Source organism: Ahaetulla prasina, chromosome 11, assembly GCF_028640845.1.
Source record: "Ahaetulla prasina isolate Xishuangbanna chromosome 11, ASM2864084v1, whole genome shotgun sequence".
Lineage (NCBI taxonomy): Eukaryota > Metazoa > Chordata > Lepidosauria > Squamata > Colubridae > Ahaetulla > Ahaetulla prasina.
In genome coordinates, this window is record NC_080549.1 from 564,484 (window position 1) to 574,496 (window position 10,013).

At 57.0% G+C, this 10,013-nt stretch overlaps 2 protein-coding genes across 2 annotated transcripts; both read right to left on the minus strand.

Moving 5' to 3' along the window:
• Positions 1–1,413: 1,413 nt before the first annotated feature.
• LOC131204950 (BTB/POZ domain-containing protein KCTD12-like) lies at positions 1,414–5,426 on the minus strand. The gene is made up of 2 exons (XM_058196661.1): positions 5,285–5,426; positions 1,414–3,400 (listed from the first exon to the last, which is right to left on the minus strand). Exon 2 carries the CDS (start codon positions 3,386–3,388, stop codon positions 2,507–2,509), a length of 882 nt encoding a protein of 293 aa, XP_058052644.1. The 5' UTR covers positions 3,389–3,400; positions 5,285–5,426; the 3' UTR covers positions 1,414–2,506.
• A 2,742-nt stretch (positions 5,427–8,168) lies between these two features.
• LOC131204951 (centrin-2-like) lies at positions 8,169–9,915 on the minus strand. The gene is made up of 6 exons (XM_058196662.1): positions 9,876–9,915; positions 9,641–9,790; positions 9,435–9,563; positions 9,077–9,214; positions 8,904–8,990; positions 8,169–8,437 (listed from the first exon to the last, which is right to left on the minus strand). Exons 1-5 carry the CDS (start codon positions 9,876–9,878, stop codon positions 8,904–8,906), a joined length of 507 nt encoding a protein of 168 aa, XP_058052645.1. The 5' UTR covers positions 9,879–9,915; the 3' UTR covers positions 8,169–8,437.
• Positions 9,916–10,013: the final 98 nt, after the last annotated feature.

The following is a 10,013-nucleotide window of genomic DNA, read 5'->3' on the forward strand; positions in this document are numbered from 1 at the left end:
GCACTTGCAGAAGGTCCATCTATGAATGTTTAGGCCAGAGGATTCAGGGCAGGTTTGCGAGGGCCCTCCCCCCCCATGCCAAACTTGGGCTCAAGAAGGAGCAAGCCCCCCTCCCGTCTCCATTGTTCCAGGTTTTGTTATGCAAAAAGAGCAAAAAAACTTGGGTGGACCAAACTGGGAGAAGCCTGGTGGGACTGGTTTCTTTTTCATGGTTTGGCATTTTTGCAAAGCTGAGCTGGGTTAATGTATTCTTCATTGTAGCATGAATGTGAAAGCTCATTAACTCGGTGACTGTGAGGGTGTGAGTTCCGCAGATGTGTCCTTTGTAGCTGCCTTGTTACCAGAGGGTCTCTCGCGGACTTTCCTCCTGTCCTCTAAACATTTTGGTCCCCAACTTTTGGGCTTTCTGATCCTGGGACCTGGTCATTCCTTACGTGCCAAGCAGCTTGAATAGGAGACCTCAGAATGGAGGACTCCCCCTGTCCTTGGCAGAGGTCGGGTCAGCCCGAGGTTCTGGCCCTTCTCCTCAAGGTTAGCTACCAGCTTGTGGATTGATTATATTTAAAATAAGTATCAGATAAAAAAAATATCGAATAGTATATGAGTAAATTTAGGAAATATTTTGTATTAGATATATTTTTGAAGGAGAGGGGAATTGAGAGTGTGACTAAGTGTGGTGTGACTAGAGATTATAATTTAGGAATTATTTTGGATTATGATTGTTAGTTTTGATACCCTGCATTTTGTTCTGGGAAGTCGGGGTGGGGGGTAAGGGGGAGGGGAATTGGGGGGGGTTTGGTAGAGATGGAGTGATGGTTAATGTACAGGGATTATTGAAGAAATATAATTAATGTAGGGTCGGGTCTGCATAGTTACCATTTTAGAACGGTGAGGAGGGAGAAAAGAGAGAGTAGGAGGTAGGAAAGAGGAGAAGAGGAAGGAAGAGGGATAGTAGAGGGAGAAGGAAGGTGTAGGGTGGAGGGAGGAGCGGATGTAGATAAGAGAAGGAGAGGAAGGTTTGGAAAGTAAAAGAAGGTAGAAGAGGGAAGAGTATTAAAAAGGGTGGTGGTGACTGGGCAAGCCCGACTAATTGTATATAACTGTACATTGGATGAATTATTTGATATGATTGTAAAAATAAAACTTTTTATAAAAAAAAAAAAAAAAAGGTTAGCTACCAGCTTTCTACTCACCTTAGCCAGAGAAAGAGTGACGGGCTCTTGGATGACCCCTGCAGACTAAGGCTTGGGCCATTCCAGAGGAGAGGAAAGGAAAGGAAAGGATGCCATGGTAACACTTTGAGCATTTCCATGGCGGGAAGGAGGCACTCCTCTTATAAAGCACCTCTGGCTCACCTGCTGCCTTTGGTCAACAGCATCCTATCCCACTGATCTGTTAAGAAGGAGTCAGGCGCCAAGATATTTCGCTCCTTTATTACGCGTGGCCCCTGATCCTGCGACAGTAGCAACCAGCTCAAAATACACCATGCAGAGCTTTGCTGGCCTCCACCTGGGACAATGCTCACCTGTAGACTTCCCCTTCCCACCTCTGTAACTCAAACAGCTGTGGGCATGGGAGAAGGACACCCAAGGGCAGCCTTTAAGCACCTGGGGCTTCTGCCGGGTGCCCACCTGAGACGGCCTTCCTTCCTTCCAGCTAGGACCCCTCCTGAAAACCCCTCCTGAAGCAAAGGCTTTCTACAACCCTAACATGGCCTTTTATATGTGGGGCTCTGCCAGACAACACCACTCTCCCCCAACCAACAGCATCCCCAGGTTGGTGAATATGCCCTGCTTGTATGTTGGGTGGTGGGCATGTCCCCTGCACCCCCCTCCCCACATTCTCTTTATTTCTAACAGAAAGTTTAGATGGCACTTTAGAAAGTGAGCGAGGCCTTTGGTGTGCAAAGCACCCACTGGCCCCATGACCCCTGGCACCTCCTCAAACTGGGCACCGAGGTCGCAGTCGCCCCCACTTCAATCAAGGGAAACAGGTATATTTAGCTGTGCCAGGTGGGCATATGAGGCAAGGGGTTTTAGTGCTTTTGGCTCAGCTGCCATTCAAAAGCCCTGGCATCTAAGGCGTGCAGCTGCTTAAAGGAGTGATGGGGAAAGTGCTGCCAGCAGGACGCTTGGCAAGGGCCCAGGGGCCCAGTCAGGTCCTTCCCAACTTGCTTCATTGAAAGGCTACCAAGTGCCCTGTGAGGCCTATAATGAAGCCCCACCCGGTCTTGGCTTTTCAGGAGCTGCAGAGCATCGCTGCACGATCCTGCAGGGATCCCAGCCCACCCCAGGCATGTTGTCATCCTTCAGCCGTACCGAGTCCATGCTCCGGGGCGGGGCTGTGGTGGGGCAGAAGGGTTGGCATCCCTCAGGAGCTGCTGGGGTTCAGGCTGAAAATGTGGAAGGGAAGAGATTCAAAATCAGAGGGCATTGAATGAAACCGGCGTCAGCAGAGCATGGAGGGTCAGCGGCTTTGGCGCTTTGGTTCCACTGGGGCTGGAGGGTCACTCACGGTGGAAAACGTACTCGGTGTACGAGGTCCAGATCTTGTCATCCGTCTGTTCATGAGCAAAGGCGCACGTCCCAGTGGAGTTGCAGGCCACCATGTGGAAACCAGCGTCGGCCAGTCGGTCGAAGGCCTGCTCCAGGAAGGTGAACTTGAGGTAGTACCTGGAGGTGTAGCGCTCGGGGGGCCGGTCAGGGTCCCTGCTCTCGTTGAGGGTCTCCCCAAAAACCTCTTTTGCCAGGGAGGTCTTCCCGCACACCATGATTCTCGCCACCCGCCGGAACTTGGCGTCCGTTTGACTGTCTCTGCCCAGAGTGTAGGAGCCCCGATAGCCGATGGTGATGAAGCCGGACCGTCGGGCCTCCTGCCCCCCACCAGCTCCAGTCACAGGGGTCAGGGAGCTTCCAGGGAGGCCAGCCATGCCTGCGCCAGCCGCCCCCAGGGTGCGGACAGCCTCTGTGCTCGGAGAGAACTCCTCGGGGTCGCTGGCGCAGGGCTCCTCTCCCAGTGAGTCTTGCTTGCTGATCTTGGGCACCAGGCTCTTGGCCAGCTCAGGCAGCTTGAAGAATTCGGCCTCCCGCTGCAGGCGGCTCCGCTCGGGGAAGCGCTCGGGAAGCACCAGCTGTCGGTCTCTCAGGTAGTCCAGGATGTAGCGGAAGAGGAAGCCGTCCCGATCAACGAAGAAGCGGCCTTTGCTGTCCCGGGCCAAGGACTGGGCGCTTTGCTGGCTGAAGAGGTCACAGAGGAAGGAGCCAGGCACGCCCAGGAGGGTACTGTGGCGGGTCAGGTAGACCTGCCCGCCCACGTTCAGCTCCACAATCTCTGGGAAAGCTGAGCCCTCCCTGAGTCTGGCACCACTGGCATGGTCCGCCAAGGCCATCCTGAGGCCCCTCTGGAAGAGAAAGAAGCACAGGAAGGTTAGGACTCTCCTGTTCAGGGGTGGGCGGCTCCTGGGGCCTTGTGCTGCCTGCCCTCCCTTCCCCCCATGTGGAAAAATCTGGACTCCACACACCATCCTTTTGCTACCACCCCTGTTCAGAAGGACCCCCAGAAACGGACCCCCATGACAGCTGGGGTTCTTGGGCAGCAATTTGACCTCTGCCCAAACCGGCATCTGCTAGGCAGGTGCCAGGTGGGAGAAAGGCAATGCCCAACATGGGAATTTTGCTCAATTAAAAAAAAAGGGCTGCTGGAATGAGGTTTGCTGGTCAGTTTAATTTGGATACAGGTAAAAAGAGGACAAATGCCTCATTTCCAAAGAAACCTGAGATATTGTCCTCATTTATGACAAGACCCGTTTTAATCCATGCAGCATCCCATTCAAGCTCTAAGCTCTTTGGGAGAGAGGGGGAATGCCTCTCCCAGCAGTCCCGGACTTCTCATTCCACTAGAATGGCTCAGAGGAGAAGCCATGCAGCTGTCTCAAGAGGAAGAAAGGCAGTCCCTGCTGTGCCTCCCTTACAAGAGCTGCAGGGCTGGGAGGGGAGGGGAGGGCTTGGCAGCTGGTTGCAGGTGGGCAGAACCGCTTCCCCCCTGGAGCCATCAAGCAGTTGGGCCGCTGAATGGTTGGTCTCCAAGTTTGGCTCACACCCATGAATCGAAAGTTTATCGAGCAAGATAACTGGGTGCCTCTGAGAAATGTCTTTCTCGGTCCATCAGCTGAGCAGGGAACTTGGCCAGGAGTTTGGGCTTGGCCCTCACTGACCCTGGGGAGACGGACCCTCCCTTGGCCTGCTGTTCATAAGGCTCCTCTTGTCAATCCCCCCCCCCCTTTGGATAGCCTGGAAGAGTCAGAGAATGCAGGAAATAAAGCTGATGGGCTTTTTGGCTTTTCTCTCCCAGGTTTCCTCGTTCCTGATCACCTGCAAACAATCTCACTTTTTGGCAAGAAGGTTGGCATTTCTGAGGAAAAACGAAGGGCTGTAATTCTTGAATACAGTTATAAGCTGCCCACCTGGTTTCTTTTCTCTGGTCCTGCAAACCCCATGGCTCCTGGGACTGGCTGTTGCCCCAGTCCTTGCCTTGCAGGATGACCTAATTCCCCCCCACCCATCACGGATCAGAGCCGCCTTTGTGTTCAATCTGGCTCAAAGGTGCTTCTCACCGAAATGGGAGAAGGCAAGCGGGGGCGGGGGGAGGTTCAGAGCAGGGATGGGGGGGGCGCATTTATTTCCAGGCGCTCAGCTCCCTCCGGTCAAAAACGCTGCGCCTCGGCAAAAGCGGCCCAGCTGCCCTTCGACACCCCCGCTGAGGCCACCTTTGAAGGACGGCAAGCGTGGCTTGGGAAGCAGCTGCTTCACCCACGCGCGCGCACAGAAGCCGGATGAGTGGACGTGGGGCTCTGGCACATCCCGGCCTTCCGGTGACAGAGGCCCAGTTCCAGAAACCCTCGGGGCGAAGGACGCCCTCCTTTGTTCCAGAGCTGCCCGTTGCCCCATCGCGTTGTTCTGACATTCCTTCAGATGAAGCCGTCTTTTCCTGCGGGTTCGGCGCCCCGGCCGCGCCTCCCCGACTTCCACGGCCGGCTATACTGAATGTGGAGAATTCGGCGCGTGAAAACAGGCCTGCCAACGGCAAGCCGCCCCCGCTGCAAAGTTCCTCTGGAGAACACGTGTGTGCGCCTCGGAATTCGATCCCAGAGCCGGGCCAATGGCTGGCTGCCCTCTCCCACGCGCCCCGGAGCCCGTCCGGGCGGCCGGTCAGCAGCCTCCCCCCTCCCGCCTGCCCGTCTCTTTCCGCAGGCACCGCACCCGGTGCGCTCCCGTCTCGCGCCCACCTTTCCAGCAGCGGCTCCTCCGGAGCGCGAGGTCTCCGAGGCCGGGACGAGCCGCTCACGCCGCAGTCAGGAGCGGCCGCCGCTCGCAGCCCCGCGACGACCCCTGCGCCAAGCGCATCCAGGCGGGACAGTGGTGGGCGAGGGCCGGAGAACGCCGCTGCCGCGCTGCCCTGGCCCCCTTGCGCGGCGGTTCCTCACTCTGCTCGCCGCCCCCTCGACCCGGCCGCTTTTATGCGCGGGCAGCCTCGGCAGGCCCTCCCCCGCCGGCTTGACGACACGCGCGTCGCCTCCTCCCCTCCCTCCTCCGGTAGCCCAGCCCAGCCGCCGCCGCCCTTTCCCTTCCGTGGGCCGCGCGCGCGAGGGGAGCCCCTCTTCGGACTGCCCCGCCGCCGGTCCGGCCCAACAGCGGCTCGGCTCCGTCCTCCTCGTTAGCGCGGAGCATCACCAGGCCCCGGGGCGGAGGGGAAGACAGGCTGCAATCCACGCAAAATCAGCCGTGCATTCCCGGGGGAGGCTACGGGTCCCACGCGGAGACGGAGACGGAGCCGCCCCTCCGGGTGACAAGCGCCGGGAAAGGGGAGCCCGGGATCAGCTGTGCTTCGAATTTCCGAGGCGACCGTTCGACCAGGATTCCCGTGGATTGTGGACAAGCGTGGGTTGTGTGTACAGAGCTTCGGTTCGGATCAAGAGCGGCGCATGCGCTGAAGTCTAGGCACCCTTTGAATGGCTGGGTTGCGTGATTATATATTTGCCTGTCTTTCCCTCCAGGCGCGCAAAGCTGTTTCTGCTCTTCACCAGCGCCTGGCCGTGAGAAAGCAACCGGCCTGAATCATGGCTGCCGCGGCTTTGAGCGAGTCTCTCTCTGCCTCGCAGCCTTTTTGTGACGGGGCTCCCTCAGCCTCAATACCTTCCCCCCCCCCTCTGAAGGACTTCTTGGGTCTGGAACTGGCCCCTTTTCTCTCCTCCCGGGTTGCACTAGGGACAGAGAGAGAACTTCTGCTTCAGGGATATTTCGCTTTTAGCAGGAATCCCAGAATCTTCATGCTTAATTCAAAGGCCAGTATGGCTGCCCATCCTATGTGCCATAATTCTGGATGTCTCACACCAGCTCTTATAAAAGCAAAGGAAACAGCATCCACATCACAACACACACTCCAAAACCACACTCCCTGATGCACAAACCACCCCAATGTGTGGGCTCATCCCGGTGCTGGGGCCTGGAAGGCTTTCTAGTTTGTGCTCTTAGGAACGCTTCCCTGGCTCACCAAGGTGGCTTTGGAGCAAGGCCACCACCAAGGAGAGGCTGTCTGTGGAGAGGGAAGCAATCATTCCCCCTACAAACCCCCTCAGCTCCTGCTTCCATTGTTAAAGTGGTTTACAGAACAGTTCTGTCATTTTCATTAAAACAGTGCAGAAGCTCCGGTCTCTCATCCGGCACCCAAAGGCAGAAATTTGGGGGTGGGGGAAGATGAAGGTGTAGCCCAAACTTGGGGAAGGGGCATCATGGAGAAAGCTCCACTGCCTGCAAGGAAGATGCCATTCCTGAGGAAAGCATCTGATGGCCGGAGGGGTAGTTGGAAACTCCCCCACCAAAGCCCAGGCAGGGCACTTTTAAACCAAAGCTGCCAGGTTCTAATCTGGACAGTGGAGTCCTTAGTGCTAACACTGATTATGTTCCCTAGTTGGGGTAATGAGATGTCTGCAAGGAAACAACGAAGCTTAGAAACCACCAGGTTCAAATATTCTCTTCCATAGGAATCTGGACAGTTCTGCACCTCAAGAATATGTCCTTGCTTGGTGGAAACGTCTAGAAGCAGTGGCTCTTCTACTCTTTGAACAACGCAGCCTGCTCAGAAATAATAATTTATGTGCCTAAAAATGCTTTTCAGCTAGGACACCAAAACAATGGGTCACCTTGAATTGGAGCAGATAAGTAATGGAGAAAAAGAGGGCACTGATAAGCCAAGGTACCCCTGATTGTGTATCCAAGTTTTTCAGGGAGCAGGTGGCTTGAACAGTCAGGATTTGAGGAGAGGATAAGTCAGCTGAAGTATCCCCAGGGCACAATGACCACGAATGCCAGGGGAACTAACAGACCTGGTTCAGGCACAGATGAGGCCTGCCTGTCACTCCGAGCTTTCCTGGGGAGAGCTCGGGGAGTTCGCCCCCCCTGCTGCTACCCCAGAGCTTGACTGCAGAAACAGCCTGGTTTCAGCCTCTCGCTTCTCCAGGGGACGCGGCATTAATATTTACGAAGTAATTACCGGCTTCTCCCATTCCTCTGCAGCTCCCTATAAGACATAATATATGCCAGCTATAAATCCCCTTCGGAGGTGCTGTGCCAAGTTGCTCTCGGGCCCATAAAGCAGCGGCGGGGTGTGATGGATCACAGGAGGAAGTGCAGACAAGGGCTGTGAAATGCCAGAGGGCTGAATTAATTGATATCGAGTCCAACTCTCTTATCTTTACTGCTCTCGATAACAATAAGCGGGGGCTTCCGTCCCTCCCTCTGGATATGGAATGCAGAGTGAGACTGCGGCAGCCACGGCAGCCACTCGCTCACAAAGAGCCAGGCCAGGCTGGCAGAAGGGCTCCGGGTGGGGTGGCAGAACCGCTCATTCCTCTGCAGGGAATCTGCTGCAGCCGCATCCCCAGCTGCTGTTGGGGGTCAGGAGTTTTTCAGCTGTTGCTATGAAGTTCTGATGGGGTCTTTCTAGGGGAGGGAGGCCAAAAGTTGGTCCTGGTTACCCAGGGGGTGCTTCCACGCTTCCTGGCACATCCACAAGTCACACTCACAGCTGCTTCTCTCAAGCACCAGGGGGAAGTAATTGCAACATACGCAACTTTATTTCTCATGGCCAGGTAGGCAAGCATTACTTGTGCGCAGAGCTGCCCCTCCCCCTTCAGTGGAAATTTTTGCAAACCCTCAGAACGGAGCGGCCAACCGCTCTCACCTGCTAACCCCCCCTCCCAGTTTTATGGACATTTTGCCCCATCACAAAATCTCAGGCGATTCCCGGGCTTGTGATTTTTAGTGGGTTCCCTGCTGCTGAAGGGGACTCTGTTGTCTCTTGCGATTGCCAGATGCTCCTCAGCCAGGAAGGATCCTCGTTCAGCCTGGGAAGTTGTGGCTGGCCTCATACAATGTATTGCCTGAGTGAAGAAAACCGAAACCCTCATTCACATGAATGAGCAGATGACCTGCTTTGCATACAGGAACCCCCAAATCCACCCGTGGGAACAGATTTGGGAGGGAGGAGTACATGGTTTTGAAGTGTGGGGTTACCATGCCACCTGTGGAGCTGGTCTAATGGCCGGAACAGCTTCATAGGTTCCTGGCCCTCCATCGCCCCCCTCCGCCCCCTTTCAGTGAGAGTTGTGGTCAGGAAGGAGGTGCTGGGCGGAGATGGCTGCTTCAAAGAGGCACCCCCAAAGCTGATCTCTACCATGGTCAGAAGGAGGAAAGGAGACCCCATGGCTTTGAATCCCCTCCTGTTGGTTGGCTGGTTAAATTTAGATGCCGCCCATCTCACTATCAAGCCATTCATGTTCCCGCAAGCCAGAAGAGAGAAAGGATCTGTGTGGGGAGGCCAGGCACTCTGGTCCTTCAGAGACTCACCTAGTAATCGCGCCTCTTCATGACTTTCAGGAACTCCTGCTCGGTCACCTCCCCGTCGCCATCAAGGTCGGCTTCGTTAATCATTTCCTGCGAGACAGAGAAAGAGGCGGGAGGCAGGAAGACCCCCTTCAACGGGGCCAGCAGGTTCCTTGGGGGGGGGGGAGGGGAACCACCTGCAGCTCTTCATCGGTGAGATTCTCCCCGATCTCAGCCGCGATCTGCTTGAGGTTCTTGAAGGCGATCCTGCCGCTGTCCTTGTCCACGAAGAGCTTGAAAGCCTTCAGGATGTCCTCTTTGGAATCGATTTCGGACTACAGGATTGCCGGGGGGGGGAGGGGAGCTCGTTTCTCTCACCCCGCAGAGCCTGACCCCCCCAGGTTCTCCGCGCTCCCTCCCGCGCTCAGCCAGAGGCTTCCGACCCGATGCCTCTCCCTTCAGAAGCAGAAGTATACGGCAAATCTCCCCCACTCTCGGGGAGGGTGGCTGGGGTTGTCCGCCCCCTCCCCGCGGGCTCCGGGCTGGCGGCCCTACCATCTTCTGGGCCATCACGGAGTAGAAGGCGTCGAAGCCGATCTTGCCCGCGCCCTCCTTGTCCACCTCGCCCACGACCCGCCGCAGCTCCTCCTTGGTGGGGTCGAAGCCCAGGGCGCGGATGGACACCTGGGCGGGGGGAGGCGGTGAGAATGAGAAGTGGAGAGGGAGCTCCCCGCCCCCCGCCCCGCCCGGGCCCCGCTCGCCTTCAGGTCCCGCACGTCGATGGTGCCGGTCCCGTCCGCGTCCAGCAGGTCGAAGGCCTCGCGCATCTGCTGCTTGTGAGCCGCGCTGAGCTCCAGCTTCGGTCCGAGCTTCCTCCGCGGCGAGGCCGCTGCCCCCTTCCCTCTATGGGCCTGGGCGGGCGAGAGCCTCGATGACCGCCGTCCCCCACCCCGGTCCCTCTCCCCATACCGCCCGCCAAGCCGCCGCCCGCCTCACCATCCGTAGCTTCGGAGCGATTGGCGTTGCTGAGGCGGCTCGCGCGAGCGGGGCAACTGCCCGCCCTTCCCAGCCCCGCCCCGCCCCGCCCGACTGGAAACAGGTTCCCCGCCTCCCGGGACCCTCCCAGCCCCAGCC